This window comes from Meleagris gallopavo, chromosome 16 (genome assembly GCF_000146605.3).
Source record: "Meleagris gallopavo isolate NT-WF06-2002-E0010 breed Aviagen turkey brand Nicholas breeding stock chromosome 16, Turkey_5.1, whole genome shotgun sequence".
Classification (NCBI taxonomy): Eukaryota; Metazoa; Chordata; class Aves; order Galliformes; family Phasianidae; genus Meleagris; species Meleagris gallopavo.
In genome coordinates this window covers 268,429-288,718 of record NC_015026.2, presented here as the reverse complement: position 1 = coordinate 288,718, position 20,290 = coordinate 268,429, and the positions used below count along the sequence as shown (strand labels likewise).

The 20,290-nt window shown below is 47.0% G+C and overlaps 1 protein-coding gene across 4 annotated transcripts in view; it reads right to left on the bottom strand.

Annotated features, from left to right (window-relative positions):
* Nucleotides 1-20,273, bottom strand: part of SEC14L5 (SEC14 like lipid binding 5) — a 35,123-nt gene extending 14,850 nt beyond the window's left edge. Inside the window, exons 1-6 of one of the 4 annotated variants that reach the window (XM_019620656.2) lie at nt 20,148-20,273; nt 17,263-17,358; nt 16,836-17,025; nt 15,287-15,362; nt 2,160-2,309; nt 1,899-2,030 (exon numbers count right to left, since the gene is read on the bottom strand). In XM_019620656.2, the coding sequence (XP_019476201.1) occupies nt 1,899-2,030; nt 2,160-2,309; nt 15,287-15,349 (345 nt within the window). In that variant the 5' untranslated portion in view covers nt 15,350-15,362; nt 16,836-17,025; nt 17,263-17,358; nt 20,148-20,273. Of the gene's footprint in view, nt 1-1,898; nt 2,031-2,159; nt 2,310-15,286; nt 15,363-16,512; nt 16,799-16,835; nt 17,026-17,262; nt 17,359-20,147 lie in introns of those variants that run through there. The other 3 variants (XM_010719310.3, XM_010719309.3, XM_010719312.3) reach the window with 3 other exon arrangements.
* Nucleotides 20,274-20,290: the final 17 nt, after the last annotated feature.

Sequence of the window (20,290 nt, the reverse complement as noted above, 5' to 3'; positions counted from 1 at the left end):
TGGGTAGGAAACTCAGCCTCTGAACATCAACTTCCCCACCAAACACAGCTTGTGTGGTAGAACCAGGCATCTTCTCACTACCAGTTCAATGTCATAGAGTCACAGAACGGCCTGGGTTGCAAAGGAGCACAGTGCTCATCCAGTCCCAACCCCCTGCTGTGTGCAGGTCACCAACCAGCAGCCCAGGCTGCCCAGAGCCACATCCAGCCTGGCCTTGAATGCCTGCAGGGATGGGGCATCCACAGCCTCCTTGGGCAACCTGTTCCAGTGCCTCACCACCCTCTGGGTGAAAAACTCCCTCCTCATATCCATCTTATCTATGTAGCTGCTTCCCCCTGGTTACCCTACACATGGTTAAAATCTACACAAGCTTTTCTTTTCATCTTCTGAACTTTAATCCTTTCCTGGGGGGGCTCTGCCTCCTCTCTGCAGGTGCTGCTGTTCACAAACTGGCGTGAAAGGAAAACCCAGCCCACTCACAAATACACAGTGAGCTCTACAAAGGACACAAATTCCCTCAGGGAAAAATACAGCAGCTGCAAGAGAAGAATCGTATTTCTGTAAGTTGCTTCAGAGAACACTGCAGAAAAGGAAAGATGAGAATAAACCTGCTTCCGGTACGTCCTGGCAGGGAAAAGAGAGCTGATAAAAATAGAGCAGAGAACCATCTTGAGGATGCAGACAGCTTGCTCCCACTCTGTTCCAGGAAGAGCTCTCTTCTCAAAGCCCAGCTGCTGACGTTTCCTTCCGAAGGACTCAAGCCGGAGAGGCAGCACAGCCAAAATCAGCAAGTGCAGCAGCGTGAGCAATTCCAGAGTTGACCTTGCACGCATTTCACAACTGTCAACACCCTTCACAGTCATGGGAGTTTGATTTCCTGTCATTTTTGGGAAACGCCACGTAGTCACCGACTGATCTTTGGCTCAGGAACCTCCACCTCACCATCCAAAACGGTTAACAGCTTTTCAACTATTTGTCTTGCTTGAAGCAGAAGCTACTTACAGTTTGCACACTCCCAAGAAACCGAGCTGCTGTCCAGCTGCCAAAAGGGCAGGTAAGTAACGGGATCTAGACTTTTGTTTAGGGAACAAAAAGCAGTTTCTGATCGCTTCAAGAAACAGTCAAAGCTGTTTAATGGTGATTGACCCCTAATAGCACAATTAGAGTGAAGTGGCACGCTGTTGCTGAAGGCACAGACACAAAACAAGGCACCCCAGGCCACAGATAAGACCTTTTCTCCACATGTTTCACCCAGAGGGTGGTGAGGCACTGGAACAGGTTCCCCAAGAAGGCTGTGGATGCTCCATCCCTGCAGGCATTCAAGGCCAGGCTGGATGTGGCTCTGGGCAGCCTGGGCTGCTGGTTGGGGACCTGCACGTAGCAGGGGGTTGAAACTAAATGATCACTGTGGTTCTTTGCAACCCGGGCCATTCTGTGATTATGATTCTATGTTTAGAGCAAGAAGATCATTACAAAATAGATGCTAAAGCTTTCAATTGTAGGCAAAAAGATAAGATAGTTGCCAAGTTTCCCTGGCAGTACAGGTTTCCTCCTAAATACCCAAATCTAGATACATGCCCCAAACCCCAATGCTCTAACATCCTCAATTTCAACCTAAAGAAATCCAGGGAACACTGTCAATTCTGGCTCACCGTTCCTGTTTTCTGCTCTCACTCTAGATCCTAACACTCCAATTACAGAAAAAAGTCAACTTAAGGAAACTTCCCAGGCTCTACAAAAGCCCTGGAAAAGGTCTGTTCCCCAAAACCCAATGGCCTTCCATTATCTAATTGTACTGTACTGTCCGGAGCTCAAATTCTCTCAAGAAATGTTGCCCTACACGTTAGCACGTGGCTTTCAATCATCTCCTCACAGACAAATAGGATCAAGGCACTCACTGAGTAGCTGCATGTCTCAAGGACGACCACACGGTTGGCAAAAGTCTCATTGTGGGCTTCGATGCGGAGAGTTCGCTCCTTCCAGTTCACTGTGTTTTTCTGTATGAAGAAAACATACTCTACCCCTGCAATCTGAGAAGGATGGAGAACCAAGAGGAGAAAAAAAGCAAGAGGAAGAGAGAAAGAACAGCTTTAGGAATCTTCACCGATTTGAACCTGCCAATAAAACCCAGCACTCCGTGCCCCTTGGATTCCACTCACCTTCTTTAGCAACCTAGGAGCATCCACATTCAATTTGCAGCTCCGTTCAATGATATGGATTGCTCCATCATCGCTTTTGGATTCATGCAGGATTTCACTTCCTAGGAAGACCGGGATCTCTGGGCACGTAGGAAAGCGCTTTTCGTATGCCTGGAAGTAAAAAATAGAGCTGAAGTTGTACATATATGTATTTCTGCTTCTGGCCAGATCAACCAACTGGCTGTGAATTACACAGGTTGCCTATAGAGAAGTTGTAGATGCCCCATTCCTGATGGTGTTCAAGACTGGATGGGGCCCTGGGCTGCCTATCTAGCACCTATCTAATGGTTGGCAACCCTGCCCACAGCAGGGAGGTTGGAACAAGAAGATCGTCAAGGTCCCTTCCAACCCAAACTGTTCTACTTGTTTCCCTTAGAGTAAGAGCCCAACACATGGATGCCTTTCTTCTCTGATAAAAGAGGAGCCAATGAAGGGGGTGAAGTTAAATCCAAACACGTGTGAACACCACTGGCATCCACTCGTGCCAGTCATACAGCTAATCATGTCTTCACATCTCTTTTCTTTCCCACACAAAGCAGAAACAAAACCATGTTGTTAACGAGTAGTGGGAAGAGAATCAAACCCTGAACATCAGGAACAAATCTTCAGCTATCACATAAGGTCAGCTATGCTGATTTCTGCTAGCTATGGACTTGACCCAGGGATGACAACATTCCAATCAGATATATTGCCTGTATGAAGAAACTGTTTTGAAATATTTAATATTCCTTTGTCCTAAAATCGTGGTGTGTCAAACTGTTATGGATGCTGCAGACCACCAAGGGTAAGACCAGCAATTGCTGGCTACTCAGTTTACCATGATCCACCCGCTTCCAAAATAATTCAGTTCTAGTTCTGAAACCTTTGCTTTAATTAACTCCCCTCCTTCCAAAAAGTCTTTTATCCAAAGGTTCTTTATCAGCTCTTGGAAAAAAAAAAAAGAAGAAGAAAAAAGAAAGAAAAAATTCAGTCTCCATGGCACTTGCAGCAAATGAAGTTAACACGCACAGCAACCTACTGTTGCTCATTTGTCCCTACTTGTCAATTTCTCCTTAACTCTCCAGATCTTTGCTAGATGGAACATTTTCCTTTCATTTCAGAGGGAACATCTTGCACACTGGGCTGCTATTGCAAACATAACTGAAGCAACATGAGCAGATGCTGCATAAGAAGCCCAGGATTCACCTGCAGTTGTGACTGCAGGGTAACCCATGCTCCCTTTCCATTACACTCTCATGGACAGCTGCATCCATTTGGTCACAAGACATTCCTGCTATGATGCCACAGAGAGCCCTACCATCTGCAAAATGATGCTGTCTCCCCATCTTCTCTCAGAATTATTAACGTGATAATCATTGAGATCAGCCCAGCACAACAGCCCTGCTGAGAGCTGGCTGCATTCTCTGCTCCCACAGCAGTTTGATAGGTTGGATGGCCCAGCGTGCATTCGTGTACCCTAGTGCTGGGAAAAATACCTGCTCTTAAAATAGCTCAGGCACTTAAGGACACATTTCCTATCTCCTGATCCTAGACCTCAGAACAGAAGTTATTTCAGATGGCCATATCGTGAAGAAAGGGAAAGCAGATTATTAGCTGGAGTCCCAGCTGTAAGCAAAGCCTTTAACACTCCTTCTACAAGTCACTAAGTGATGCTCTGCTGTATTTGTTGGAGGGCTGTTGCTGTACCTATGAGACCTCCACTTCAGCATTTCTCTTCTAATCTCAAGGAAAAATTAAACTATTTTAGATGAGCATAAATCTTCCCACAGCAAGTGACTGTTTGCAACACCAATCTGCATGGCTCCACGTACTGAATGCAAACCCACTGCTTTAAGAAGCTGAACTCGTTATAATGATAAGCCATTCTATGAAGTCAGACCCTACCAAAGGATGCTATTTGAATGGGTCACATCAATATGCCCTTAACACACTTGCTAGAAGCATAACTAGAACATCCATCCTAAAAGGATGTTCAGTGAACAAGGATTAACCATAAGAAAATGAGCCAACCCCATCTCTACCCCTAGGCCAGTACTAAGGCTGGGCTTTTTCCTCATTTCCCACAAGCTGAAGAAGTACAAAGCAGGCAGACTGAAAAGCTCAAGTATAGCAATGGTAGCCTCTATTCCTCTGCTCTTTCAGGGCTGCAGCTGTACCAAGAACACTCACGAGGGAGTTTGCAGAGAAACAAGAGCTGTTCTTCCACTAGATGGTGAACAATCAAAGCACAGATATCGCCCAAAAGCCCCACCTCAGCAGTTGTACCTGGAATACAGACCTGTGAGTGCTTCATTGCCATAAAGAGACCACCATGGCAAATCTGGAACTTCACTGAACCCAGGTACCTCTGCTTCTGTTTGAAGATGAGGCCCCAGGATCTCAACACACAGCTGTTCCTCCCTCCACTGAGTATGTGCTTGACCCAGTTGGAGACAGGCTTCCTAATATACCATCATTAAATCTTGCAAAACCAAGATCAGGTCACCTATTAACAGTGCAGTCAGACTCAGTTTTGGAAGCAGATGCACACATCTATGCACAACCGTGGTGATACAACCAAGACAACAGCCCAAACCCATCACCTGCAGAGGTGGAACGTTTCCATATTTGAGAAAAAAATCCCTTTCACACACTGATATTAAGTCTTTTGCTGAGCTTCTCTGCGCAGCAACAACTCTAAAAATACAGCAGCCCAAAGATGCCCGAGATCACATGAAGGACAGCTGAAGCACCACGATTCACCCACAATGAAGTTACATTGTCAACATGCTCAATCCTTCACCACTGCAGAGAGTGAGCTCTCAGGAGCCCTCCATCACAAGCATCCAGCATCCTCTTATCAAGATCAGCATCTATAGAACAGCACATTCCTGCTCCAGCAGAGAAATTGAGGAAAATCAGGACACAAACATCTCCTTTTTTATCCCCATCCAGCACCAGAACTGGTCATAATTTTCTCCTCCTCCATGATTTTGCAGAGTGCAAGGTGAACAGCAATACCCCAGTCAAATGAAAGGCACAGGGATTTATTATTAGCTTGTTTTAATACTTCAGCTGCTAATCCATCTGCGTGTGCTCTCATCTCTGTGCTGCAGCAACTCTGCACTGACAAGTATATAGAAACTACAACTTGTCTCCCTTCTCTGCTGCAGGAATTACAGCAGTGTTGTGCCACCATTTGTCCCTAAGTGCATATTCACTATGCCTTAAGACAAACACTGTGATGACCAAAGCACTGAATGCTGCGTTAAAGAAAAAAGAAAAAAAAAAGGCTCAGTGAAGCTGCTCCCTCCCCTTCCTTAAATCCTACAGGGATTAGCACTGTCAGGCAGCACTAGCTTGCACTTTGCACACCTCCTGCAAATCCTCCCACCCAACCAAGCCAGCACGTCACCCTGAATCCTGGGCTTGGGCTCCTTTTCCCAGCATCATCAGACTCTGCTATTGACTTCACACCAGCTTGGACTGGAAGAAAATCCCCCAGCACAGCTGCAGGGGCTGTCCCACAAACCTGAGCACTGTGCACGCGTGGTGAACCAAGCAAACTCTCTCAACATCTCAGCTTACAAGAAATTCTTTTCTTTAGAGTTCAGATTTCTGTCCCCGCTTCACTCCCAAACAACCACTTCACAAGAAATGGTGGCTCAGGCCCATCAGTGTCCTCCTCTAAGCCAAGAGGTTTTGTCTCCATTTTCCTGTAGAACCACTGCTGCCATGCTGTCCTTTGGTGGTGGACTGTATGCCATCCTCTCACAAACATACAGGAGTCATTTAAATCTTTGTAGTCATCTCCATCAGGCTGAAGTCACTCATCATGATTTGCTCGTGAGGAGCACCTCTCCTATGGGACAGGCTGAGAGCTGGGGATGTGCAGCACGGAGAAGAGAAGGCTCTGGAGAGAGCTGATCATGGCCCTTCAGTATATAAAGGGGGCTTTAAGAAAGAAGGGGACAGAGTCTTTAGCAGGGTCTGCTGTGACAGGACAAGGGGAAATGGTTTCATACTAAGGGAAGGGAGATGTAGGTTGGATATAAGGAAGTTTGCTACAAGACAGGTGGTGAAGCACCGGCACAGGTTGCCTAGAGAGGTGATGGGTGGTGATGGGTGCCTCGTTCCTGGAGATACCCAAGGTCAGATTGGATGGGGTCTGAGCACTGATGGAGCTGTGGTAGCCCTGTTCGTGCAGGGGAATTGCACTAGATGACCTTTAAGAGTCCCTTTCAACTCAAACAACTCTTTGATCTTTTATAACAGCTACTCCTGTTTCTCCTCTGCAGGTTTCAACAACTTCTCTGGCAAGCGACCTTGAAGTCAGTTACACAACAGAGGCCTTAGGAATCACAAACAATGGGGAAGTCCAAGCACTGAATTACTGCTCGAAACAAAACACCTCCAAACCCAAACCAAGGATGAAGTGACAGAAAAACGCATCTATGTTCAGATGAATGGGGAAACAGAAGATACGGTATCACGTTTTGATCTAAACGTGTCAAGATCATCCTCCTTTTGGAAAGGGATGCAAGAACAAGATAGGACCCCTCACCACTTTTAAGCAGGAAGTGGAGGAGTTTATTCTACCTTTTCAGTAGCTCTCATGAGACATACTTATCTCCAGATTCAAGTATTTTCAGGTTATGGCCTTCCAGAAAAAAGTAATCATTTCATCCAGGAAAGCCTCCTACTAAATGCAGAAAGGAAAACAAAGGTTCTGCACACACATTCATCAGACAACAACCCATCTGCTTCTTAATCACTACAACCTGCAGAGAAACATAACAATCTTTTGGGAAGCCAGTTTTGATTTGCCAGAGGTCCACTGGACCACAGTTACCCAGGCTGGGAACATGGATTCTGCCTCTCTGGACTGCAGCCAATCTGCAGTTTGTCTCATTCCTTCAGATCTGGGTGAATGAAACAATTCAGGGAGCACCAGCTGCCCATGACAACACAGGCACAGTCGAGTGACATGGCACCAAAAGCAAGACATGCACTGCAGCTGCACAGAGCTAACTTGGGAAATCACCACTGTGCCCAATTTCCTGTCTGAGAAGAAATGTTATCCCCTTCAAGCTACTCTGATATAGTATTCTGCTTGTCAGAGAATTACAGAATGGCCAGGGTTGGAAGGGACCTCAAGGATCATGAGTCTCCAAACCCCCTGCCATATGCAGGGCCACCAACCTCCCCATTTAATACCAGCCCAGGCTGCCCAGGGCCCCATCCAACCTGGCCTTGAACACCTCCAGCGATGGATGGGGCATCCACAGCCTCTCTGGGCAGCTGTTCCAGCACCTCACCACTCTCTCTGTAAAGAACTTCCCCCTGACATCCAGCCTAAATCTTCCCTCCTTCAATTTAAAACCATTTCCCCTTGTTCTGCTATCATCCACCCTCATAAAGAGTTGAATGGTTGGTGATGGAGCACTTCAAGTCACAAACAACACAATGCACTGTGCAGCAGCCACAGAAGCAATGCCTTATACAGGAACGATTGCTACATGGCTGGGCAGGTTTGCCATTGCCTATTGCAGAAAGATGCAAGATGCACAGAACTAGGAGGCAAGGAAACAGACATCCCTGGTGACTAACACCTTAAAGAGCAAAACACAGCAACCAAGCGTTACATCACATGCAGGCTGCTCAGTGAACCAGCCCCAAATCAAAAAGGCTGGCTCACAAAGTAATGCTTAGTTGGCACGACAATCTGTTGTTGCCAGAAGCAGCTGTAAGAATTGTGGATGATTTATGTAAACTCAGGGTCAAATCTGAACAGGCCACTGTGCTTAGGAATTTAAAATCTACACTGTTTGAGATTTAACCTTTGATGATGGGTTTTAAGTTGTCTCACCAATTTTATTCCCTGCTCAAGAGTTTATTATTTAACTTCTACATTTATATACTTGGCATAAGAGAAAAAAAGTCTTCTAGACACGACTGGAATACAAGCTGAACTTCCAGCTATATTGTGTCTCCTTGCACCAGGCTGCAGTGCCACTTAGTTCAGAGCTCATCCATTCCAGCCCCAGACTGCACTCCTCAAACAAAGCTTGAGAAATGAATCCTTCTCCAAGGCAATAAGATCCTATGTTGCACCTGGAGCAGGTGATCAAAGAAAACATGGACAACCCCATACAGATTCCTCAAATGATCCAGTACCTCTCCAAATCCACACAAGATGACAGATTCATCCATTCCTAAACCACTCTTGCCAAGCTAATGGAGTCTTAGCACTGGCGATGCAAGTCTGTTCAAGGGACCTTCCAATAACTGAAGGGAGAGTATAAACAGGAGGGGGAACGGCTGTTTATGAGGGTGGGTAGTGATAGGACAAGAGGAATGGTTTTAAACTGAGACAGGGGAGGTTTAGGTTGGATATTAGGAGGAAGTTTTTCCACCACAGGGTGGTGAGGCACTGGAACAGGTTGCCCAAGGAGGCTGTGGATGCCCCATCCCTGCAGGCATTCAAGGCCAGGCTGGATGTGGCTCTGGGCAGCCTGGGCTGCTGGTTGGTGACCTGCACACAGCAGGGGGTTGGAAGTGGATGAGCATTGTGATCCTTTGCAACCTTGTCTGATGCCCACTGCGTACACAAAGCAGACCAGGGCACATGGTTACTGCCAGCATCTTGTCTCCAGAAATCCAAATAAGCACTTCTATCCACTTCCAGCAGCTGTGGTAAACATCATCTGCTTGCCTATGGGGAAGCGTTCCACACCATAATCTCAAGAGAAATGTCAGCTCTATGCTCAGCCTGACTATTGCTCACTCTTAGCCTGCTTAATAACTTGAGGAGGTGGTGGCAGGGCACAGGGGCTGAACAACTGAATACAGCTGTGAAGAATTATCCCAGCTAACGCAGGAATCATTGCTTTCAGAATTCTGTTGCCAAATGCTTCTCAGCAGTAAGATGGGATATTTATAGTGCATCTTGACAGCGTGGTTTCAAGCCATCAAGTCACACCAAAGCATCACGTCTTGAGTCAACACTAGATCCTCTGTAAGCTCATGCAAAGTTAACCCTTCTGACAGCTACAACAAGCCTTCCTTCACAGCATGGCAAGAAAAGAGGCAAGAGAAGCTGCCTTCCTCTAAAATACCAGCATGGACAATGGTTGGACACAGACCACCTGGATCCAAAGATGATTTGTCTGCACTCAGTAAGCATGTTCTGAATACCTAACAGTCCTGCTGCAGGCAGTACATTCACTTCTCTAGGGAAGCATCCATTTCTCAGCTAGTGCTTGGATGCCTACTGGGACACTTCATGTCACATATTACAGGGACTGAGCACCAAAGAGAAGCTATTTTAAAACATTTTCCTCCTTTCACCTTGATTCTTTCCCAATCTCTAGGGCACTGCCAGTCAGAAATCCCATTTCCAACACAATCTGAAATCTGTCTCATTATCCACATCAGCTGCTCCAAAGGAGCCTTCGAGCACTGGGCTGCAAAGCTCTACCACACCTCACTTGTGGCTGTCCAAGGACACAGTGGGCAGCAGGCACTGCACCTCCTCTTTGGAACTCCACTGGTGCTGCACTTAGAGCTCTCCTCCCATCTTTTCAGCCACTCTGCACAGCTGCAGCACTGCTGTTCTGTGCTTGTGAAGCATTCCAGCTGCCAGAAGCCGCTCTGCTCTCCCTGCAGCAAGTGCTCTTCTTTTTCCAGGCTCACACTTGAAAGCAGAGGCTGTGAACCAGCATCCAATATCTTGGTTAAGATTCTATTTTGTTTAAAAATCAGCCTGGGATGTTCCCAGATTAATGACATCTTGAAGCTCCAGCTGGGGAGTCTGTAATTATAATTAAGTACACGGCAAGGCCCAGAAATGTATTCTGTGGTGCATCTGTGCTGCAGGCATTGTAAGGTACTGTAAGATACCGCACTGTAGTTGACAGCTGATCTGCACATCTGATGCAGCACAACAGCAGCAGCCTTTCTGAGACCCAGATGGGCTGTGAAGACACGCTGAACCTGTCACACCAAACACACCCTCAGAGCTATCACCATTCTTGCTAGACATCATTCTGCTTGTACACTGCACTGCTTTCGCACACCATTCCCTCTGTTACCAATGTGTACTGCAAGCTGTTTGGGCCAAACCGCAGTACCTACCTGGCACAAGAAGCCTGAGATGCTCTGTTGCAAGGGAACCTGCACCAGTCAGTGAAATATCAAATCCTTTAAGAAACCACAATATCAGAGAGCAGAGCACACGCAGTGTGTCAGGGTTTAATCAGCCTCTTTATAAAGCCAATGTGCTGCATGTGACAGGAATCAGTCATTAGGTAAAGCTTCCTAAAGACCTAACATCTGTAATGCAGCATATACTCATAATGCAAAGATAGGAACAAAAATAGTTTTGAAAAGTTATGTGGAGAGAAATTCTAGCCATTAGGACTTCAACAGTGTTTAGTTTCTCCTCCTACAACTAATCCTGACAGCTGAAATAGCAACAAGCTGCTTGCAATTAGACTGCTATACAAACCTCCTGTCCCTGTTAGCACAAAAGAATACCAGGCAGTGAGATAGAAAATGATGCATTTTGGTTTTAATTGCAGTGGATGTTTGAGTCTTGCACACAGCTATGGGCCAGATCCTCAACTGGTGCATCTGAGAAAAACTTCAGTGGCTGCAAAGCAGCTTGGACAATTGGACATACCCAGAGGACAAGGCTGATCTGCTGGGTGATTATTTGGGGGCAAGACTGAAGATCCCTGGCAGAGCCAGTGAAGATCAGCAGGACTGCTTCAGCAGGGTTGGGCTAATGAGAAGGACATCCTACACAAGGACCACAAGTAATTGCTTTTGATGGGATGTAGCTGTGTGCTACAGCTCTGTGCTACAGCACGAGGCAAAGATGGAGGAGGACTGTTTTTTTACTACTAATTTCAATGTGAAGTCATTCCTGAGATAAAAACTGCAACATTTGCAGCCTGAACTAAACTCGCCAGCCAGCCTGTTAGCACTCAAAGCACACTGAAGAGATGCAGAAGTACATCCACCATCGTGGTTCCATTCAGTTAATCTTACCTGACAAATAATGAACTTCAGATCAAGTAAACACAAAGAACACTGCATTGCCTCTACAACTAGAAAAGAATGATAGAAGCTTGGAAGTACAGGAGGCAGATCAGGACCTTAGACAGTCAAGTTTCTACTTGCAGACCAACACAGAGGGAAGAAGAGCTGTCCCTAACAGATCTCTAAGGCTGGGCAGAAAGACCATTTCTCTTAGCAGAAACCATTACCTGCCATTAGTAGCAATAAGAGCTGAATATGAAGTGCATCATAAATGCAGCAAGAGGAGCAAATAATTGACAGAAGTGCTGTCTTGAAGTCTGTCCTTCACACCATTATGGCTGCAATTAGAACTGCACGTGAAGTGCAGAAGACCACATAAGAGTGCACAGCTATTTCAGGTCTGTAGCATTGGAAACAAAGCAAAATTAGGGTATGCTACAGAGTATTCAAATATGGTAGATGTAAACTGCAAGCGTAACGGGCTGAATGCACTACTAAAATTAACAGGGAAAGAATCCCTCCCATATCTGACCTAACAATTCACTGGCAACAAATAATGTGAAAAATCCAGTCTCTCTCTTAGCCTTGTTTCCTGTACAATTAGACATTATGGACTCACGCCCAAAACAAACTCAACACCACGTATCAGAGGACAATCCACTTGATTGAACAGCTACGTTTAAAAGGGGAAAGGAAAAGGAAGGGAAAGACAGAATGGAAAGGGAAGAATATGACATGATAACAAAAACAGTCAAGATTCTTTTCAAGTCAAAGATGTCAGGCACTGGATATAATTTAATGAGCTAATTTGTGACCCTTTGATACAAGCACAGAATAGGAACAAAGCATGTGAAAAATCCTTTCTGTGGATGTGGACAAGTGTGAGAAGATGATCCTTTGTTTAAAAAGAAGGGAGCACTTTTCTAGTAAGAGGAAGAGAAAAACAACTGAAACTCCTGCATGACCAGGAGATGCTTGCTAAGCCTTTAGATTCCCTTTTACTTCTCAGATGCACAGGACTAACAAAGAGAGCAAGAAGGGGAATGCAGTGTGAAGGACTCTGTGGATGTGCCAAATTTACTGCCTGCCCGTGCCAGAATGCCAGCAGCAGAAGCTTTAATAACCAGTAGAGTGTAAATCCATAGACAATTATCCAGAGATACACAGTAATAAAGGTATTAACACGGGCTCTTCTGCCACGCACAGCCCTGTGCTGTCTTGAGGATGAGCAGCACAGTGTGCACTGTGCAAGCTCCAACAAGATGAATCATGTTCCTGGTGGCAGGGTTCAACAAAAGGCATGGGAAACACAATGCCTTTTAACAAGGCCAGGATGCAATGAATCATTTGGCCACAACCACCTTACTCTCAGCTCCTCGTAACCGAAGGAAGCACATGCGTCGTTTACCATAGTAGGGTCCAAACATCAGAGATTCTGGGGTACTTCTCCTAACAAACCCTCCTTCCCTCACAGCACAGCCTGTACAGAGCCCCAGAAGTCTCACTCTCCCCATGACAAGTGTTATCAGTGCACAGGGACCCTTAAAATAGAGAGATGTCTGGGAATTTACTCACACCATCCTTGCCTTCCTGACACCAAGCTCAGCATGAGCTCACTGCGCTCCAAAGGTTCACAGACAGCATTTGAGGTGGAGAGATGAAAGCAGCTGAATATAAGGTTCCCAGTACTGAGGAAGCTGCTGTCAGATTTATGTTGAGGCAGATTAACAGCAATGCCACGTGTTGAGGAGCAAAACAGCTTCACTGTACGCCTACACTGCCTGCAAAACTTCCAGCAACTGACAGCTAGTGCCTGACAGCTCTGTGAGATCCACGCTGCCTCCACACAAACGGAGGGCTCCATCCAAACACATCAAATATGATAACGAAGCCTGCATCCAATCTGGCCCGTGAGGACAGCCTCCAGCCTCAACCACTGCCTTTAGAATCTTTTAACATGTCAGTCTTTGTAATACTGCAGGTCCTGCTGTGGATTTTCACAGGAGATTACAGAAGGACTACAGGGTCTATATTCAGTTCCCTAGACTACCACACAGTCCTTTGGGTGACCTTGGAGCAAGTAATTTAATCTTTATAAGAGGACTAATAACTTTGCTAAGGTAACAGCAGTTTGAGCTTGCTGAGCTCCTGAAGGACGACATTTACAATCCCAACCTTGAAATCCCAGGGAATTTTAAATTCTATCACGTTGGAAAAACTGGAAGCAAATAAAACTAAAGCCACTTGAAAAATAAACCCATCAAACCCCAGCCTTTAGGCATTCTGCTAACAAGCTTACAAAGGATTTGTCTAGAGGCAGCCTGCTGTATGAGCAGCCAGTCTATTGATGGGCATCTAGTGAGGGTTATCCTACTAAGACAGGCAGTGAGAACATGGAGAGGTGTACATAGAGCCAAGTACCTCCATAGCAAGCACTGGTATCTAATTCTAACACAGAATGCACTGGGAGAACAAGAAAACAAAGCTAGAAAAGTTTCACTACTACAAACATTAACCTCAGACTGGTTGCAGGCACATCTACCTCATGTTACTGGCTTAGCTGCTTACAGACACAGCAAACTTGGACAAGATTGGAAGGAGAAAAAAGGGGGAAAACTGGGCGGTGGGAGCCCAGCTATCGGAAAGAAAGGCTGATAGGTCTTGATAATCAGAGAGCATCCAAGGGAATGGCAGCTGCTCACAGCTGAGGAACTGCTGCTGCCCTTTTATTTACACTGAGGATGAAGCAAAGAATCTCCCCTTCAATTTTAACTGCCGAATCAAAAGACTGGAGTCTGCTTTGGATAAAACCAATTTTATGGCACTTATTTGCCTGGAATCTAGGAAAGGCAATGCTGCCAAAAGGAACACAATGCATTGTGTTGGGTTCTCCCTTCCATTCGTGGAAATGACTTCGACTGCTTTCACTCTGCAGCTTTCCACCTTCCTACTGAGATTTCTGCAAGACCAAAGACAACTGGTATCCTTGTTGAGCAGGGAAGAAAATACCAGACTGAAAGTCTCAAACACCAAATCTCATGGATTCCTAGGGCAGACTGAAACGCCCAACAGAGGTTACTAAACAAAACCTTGCAAGAATCTGTATGGAAGCATCTCAGATGCGCGCCCAAGTGCTCAGTGCTGCCCTCAAAATGCGAGGAGGAGAGCTCTTAGAACCCTGAAGAGCAGTGGAAAAGTCCAAAATACCACAAATACTTTTAAAGCCTCACCTCAGGGAGCTGTTGAGGCGACATGAGCTTTCTGCACCACCAGCAAAAGAACTTGAACTACAGCTCTCAAGCTCCTTCTGGATGACACAAAACTTGGAGAGATCTCTCCCAGCATTTCAGTCACGAGGTGAAAAGGAAGAACAATTTGAAAGATTTTATCCAAAGATCTCTAGTTTTTAAACCAAATCAGGAAGCTCACTGATTTAGAAAAGACTTTTTAGATATGCAAATCCTACGATCATAGAATAATAGAATGGCTCAGGTTGGAAGGGACCTCAAGGATCACGAAGCTCCATCCCCCCTGCTGCAGGCAGGGCCACCAACTTCCACATCTAATATCAGACCAGGCTGTGCAGTGCCCCATCCAACCTGGCCTTGAACACCTTCAGGGATGGACGGGGCATCCACAGCCCCTCTGGGCAGCCTGATACTGATTGGGATCATATCTAAAGACATTCTGAACAGAATGGTATTTGGTGATGACACAAAGGTGGTGCATAGCAACAAAATGACTCTGTCTACAACAAAGCAGCCTTTTCCTTCCAGTGCCTAACTGGGAATTACAAATTAGTAGTTTTTACAAGTTGTTGGTTTGGTTTCTTTTTTCCTACAGTGACTAATAAACTGTCTCCATGAAAACGTTGAGATGTTGACCCTTATATTTGATGGAAAACGAAGGAGAAAAGACAGTGAGAGCTAAACCTGTGTTCCTGCAGCATGCCCGCAGGAGGTTGCCACAAAGATAAGCTAACCACGTTGCAGTCCCCACCTCCCACTGGCCTGAGGCTGCAGCCTGTAACCTCTGGAGAAGTAAAAGTGCTGAGCATTACTCACTGCCATGACGAGCTCAAAAGGGTATTTGTAGACTCGAACTGGGGACTGGTATTTCTGCACCATCTTCAGCACGCACCTGGAATACAGATCAAATTGGACAATTTCAGATCCCTGATAACAAGCATTAATACATTCTAGCAATGCTCACAAACAGACCTGGAAGCCTTAGCTCTCTCCCACAGACAGAGATTTTAGGTCTGTTTGCTGCCCAGTCTCACTTCGTAAGTCACCGAGGGAAGAAAGGCAGGCAGGGGTGTGCAGCCCCAGCCCAGCACATCCAGCACACAGCAGAGTCCTTTGCTGCTTCCCAACAAACTACTTCGACTTACAGCTCAAACAAAGCTCACAATAATTAAAGCAAAGATGTAAAGCCAGAACCTGGAGAAGGAAGCCTCTCCGAGGGATCTTGCAAAAGCTTAAATGGAAATTCTTTTTTTCTTTTTCCTGCCTTCTATTTTCTGCATTAAGTTCGACACCATTATGCAAAATCCCTCCTATTGAAAGCTTGCACAGCTTCGTGTACATTGTTTTAAATACTTTCGTGCTCAAAGTACCATTTAGCTGTTTTAACTCACTGAAAGAAAGGAAAAGGAAACAGCATGCTTACAGAACATGCCTGATGCTAAGCTAGCAATCACATCCCACTGCCTGAATGCCCACTGCCTCCAGTTGAATTGAGGGAATAACTGCATGCAATGGAAACAATTCAGCTCTCAGTGTTTCGTTTCTCCAAGCCACCTCTCACTGTTCTCATCAGGATTCCTCCCTCACACTCCTCTGCTGAGGTTTTAACCCTTAAATAGGCATCAATAGTGAGCAGCTCAAGGAAGCAGGTAAACCATTATAAAGGTTATTGGGCTGCTTCCTGCAATTCTTTTAGAATCCTTTACATTGCTGCCGTTAATGTCATCCGAAAACATCTGAAGCACCAAACTGGACAGCTGGTTTGAGACTATGCTGATTCCACCCTGCTCAAATTCCTCTGCTAAGCAGACACAGCCCTTGGCAGCACCACGCAGTGTAGCATAGCTGAACTCAACACTCCGAGCACAAGGCAACTTATCCCTGACATTTCAAGCCAAAAACCTGGAGGTGAAACATGACTTAAAAAAAAGCAAACGGCAGTAGATCCTGCTCTAGTAGGACTGCTGCAAAACGCCATCGCACACAGAAATCCAAGCGTTCAGCAAGGGAGGGGGGAAAAAGGCTTTAAAAAGTTTGGGTACCTGAGAGCGGGGAATGTTTGTAGAAGGGTCTCACAGTCAGACAGTTACTCTGCAGAGGATCACGTTACCCAGGGAACAACAACCAGGACTTGCTGGCTGGCTGAGAGCTTTATCGATGCTGAGAGCCGGTCCTCGCAGAGCGAGTAAATGCAGAGAGCAGGCATCAGCACAGCACCCACCTCAGAGTGAAGTGAGCACAGCGGGAGCAAGCAAACACCCAGGAAGCCCAGACTGCTATCACATATCAGATACCCGAGCCAAGAGAGGCATGGGGCACCTTGTAATGCAATGCTGTAATATGATTATGCAAGCGCAATACCTACGCTGTGCGGGAACCTTCCGAGTAAGTGCAAATATAGCAAGAGAAGCCTCGTCACACCTCTTTAGCTGTCATCTTGCTTCCAATTCTAGCCTTGCTTGCTAAACCTGGAAGTCTGGCACTGCTGTAGGAAGGGGTCAGAGACCTCCGCAGGAGAAAGCCTCGGGACGCAGCAGCCTGGAGCCACCCACAGCCTGGGAATAAAGGCAGCAGAAGAACAAGAGGACGGCACAAGCTGTAGCTGAACAGCCTTCACCACACTGCTTGGACTGCTCTGTCGCTACGCCAGCCTGCAGCCGCAACGCCAGCCTGCCACAGGTTTGCTCTAGCTGAGGGAAGTTAGAGCAAAGGGGTCAGCAATAACTGTACCCACAGAAGGAGCGGAGAACAGGCAGCTGATAACTCACACCTGCCCTAGAAACCTCTCATACCTTGGGAAGAGTGTGCTGGCAGACCTTCTGTGCTCTGTTCTCAAGACTGAGCAGTCATTGTGCTTCTCAAAGCAAGAGGGACTTCAGCTAGAACTCCTGAGGAGGAAAGAGAAAAAAAGGCAGTGAGAGTAGTGACTTTTTGCACGGGGATGCAGGCAGATGATTAGCAGTGATAACGATGTAGGATTTCCAGGTGCTACCAGAGGGCTGCTGAGCCAGATTTGCTGAAGACATACACATTAACACATCCTAGAGATTTTAGTTCTCAGAGAAAGACCTGTTTCAGCAGTCGTTGAGTATTTCACACAAATTATAACAGATGTTTTCAACCTCTTTATAAAGAAGACCAGAAAGCAGCTCCACGAGTACAGAAACACATCTGGCTCCATAAACATCCACCGTACCACTCCAGGCTTCAGTAGCCCAGCTACTTGTTCCACTTCGTGTGTGCATCTGGCTGAAAGCACACAAGGAAACTGGGCAGAAGAGCGGTGATTCAGTAACCTGCAGCCTGATGGCTTACAATGGTTAACCCACACCCAGAGGCAGTGTGTTACCCACACTGGGTAACACCAGTGCCTGGCCAAGCCCAGAACAGTCTGAAAAACTCAGAGAGACCGGAGCAGCCGGTGCACTGAAGCAACACATGCAGCTAATCCCTGTAACCATCCCAATTAGATGTTAGAAGCACCTCAGCTATTGCACACCTGGATGCATCGGACAGCAGCAGCTACCGTGTTGCACAAAGCACCCCATGATGCTGCCAGCAATGCCAGTAGCATGCAAGCTTGGCATGCTGGGGCTCCCTGCAGAGGCCAGCATGGCCCTTCTGCTACAGCACCTCACAGCTGAGCCGAACCTTGCATGGCAGCAAGTTATGAGCTCGGGAATTCACCTCTGGCACTGCACTGGAGAGAGAAGGAAACAACTCCTGACTGCACACAACTCCCCACTGCAACTTCGGTGGCATTTCAGGGACAAGGTGAGCTCCTGACAAGTGCACGTGCAGCATGCAGAGCTATCACTATCAGCTGAGCCTGGGAGGGCTCCTGCAGGGAGCACGAATCACAACACACAGCAGAGGGAGGAGAGGCAGTGACATTAACGATACGCTTCCACTTTATTTAGAATCACCCAGCAGGCACCTGAGGGATTTTCCATATGCTTAACTTTTATTCTATTATTTGTAGGAGAGGCTGACTTGACAGACTACAGCCAGATGGTTAGGAATGAGAAATTGGGTTTCGAAATTAAATATACATAAAGCCCCAGATTGAAGCCCACAAAGCTCTGCTTCTCATCCAGAGCTAGCATTGCCTGTTAAGTAGCAGAACTTAGCAGCCACAGCCTTTATTCACTTCTCCTACCCATGGTGGTTTCTTCTCAGCAGAGGGAGAACCACCAAGCAGGTTTTGCGTTTGGTTCTGTTTTTGAGGGTTCTGTTTGTTTGCTTTCACAAAGCCCTGCTGAAAATAGCAAGAGTTCCAGACTTCCTCAAATTGTCTTTTGCCACATGAAAGCCAGCTGTCCCCAAGCTGACACTCACAGACAGAAAGGGGGGACATAGAGGGTGGTGAGGCACTGGAACAGGTTGCCCAAGGAGGCTGTGGATGCCCCATCCCTGCAGGCATTCAAGGCCAGGCTGGATGTGGCTCTGGGCAGCCTGGGCTGCTGGTTGGCGACCTGCACACAGCAGGGGGTTGGAAGTGGATGAGCACTGTGCTCCTTTGCAACCCAGGCCATTCTAGGATTCTATGACTCTGGCGGGCTGCGGCCTATAATCCTCCCTTCAAATCAATGCACAAAGCTGTGCATGACACTTCTCTGCCTCGAGAGCCTTTTGCTGTGGTAGGTGCTGACACAGACGCCTCACTTATTAAATAACAAGATGGTACCAAGCTGCAGGATGCTTATTAGAGCTTCTGCACACAAAAACTTGGTTTTGTCTATTACAGCTCAATACAAGAAACGGAATGGCACCAGCAGACACCTCTGGTGTCTTTTAGAAGCTGATGTCTTCTCAGGCAGGGCTCCATCCTCTGCTCAGCCCTGAGCTGTGCACACAGCAATGTGAGGGGGCACGGAGGGCTGCAAGGCAGAGCTGCTGGAAGCCTGGTCCCCACACTGTCATCCTGCATGGATGTGAGCCCAGTGGTGGATTACAACCAAGGGCGGACAACGTAAACACCCCAACTGCATTTCCACATTCTGCACAACACAATAGGGAACAGCGCCTTTGGCTGAGAGGGGAAGGAGAAAAAGGAACAGCGTAAGCATTCTGCTCTCAAATATTTGTCGAGTGAGCCATTTCCTCCACGCAAGCATCAACATCAGCTTCATGCCTAATATTTCTGTGCCTTTATCTCATACTTGGTGGGGAATCCTCTTGCCAGGGAACCACCGCTGACCTCTCTATCACACACAGCCAAACTCTGACTCCCTGGCAGTTGAAGTTTGCTGGCTGGCAGCAGCAAAGTCATCCTGGAGGTGCAGACCTCACTCCTCACCCACAGGGGTTACATAGAGCCTTTTCTACTGCTACACGCACACAACAGCTCCAACATAGGAGCAGAGATGTGCCCCAGCTTAACACAGAGACGAGTCCACCTGCGATGCCCTGACAGCACAGCACAACAGGTCCAGGTTCACAGCACACCCCGAGCCGGATGGGACCCATAGGCTCACAGCCGTGTTTTCCTCGGGCCCAGGTGTGTTGAGCACATTGCACAGCCGGTGTCACCACGCGACCCATTCCCTGCCCACACCCCAATGGCGAACAGCACACGCATGGTTTAACCCAGCCCTAAAGCCCAGGGCGGGGGGGAGGGGTGAAGCTTTAATATAGAACCGACCCAAATACATCAACGCATTCAATAGAAGCTCACCGGGGTCAGCCCTGAACTTCCACAACCTGTATTCCGGCACGCTACGAGCGCCGCTCCCCGCGTCTCCACGATTAGGGCGGAATTCCCCTCTCAGCCCCTCAGAGGAGCACCTCCCGCAGCCCTCAGCCCCGAACCGAACCCCT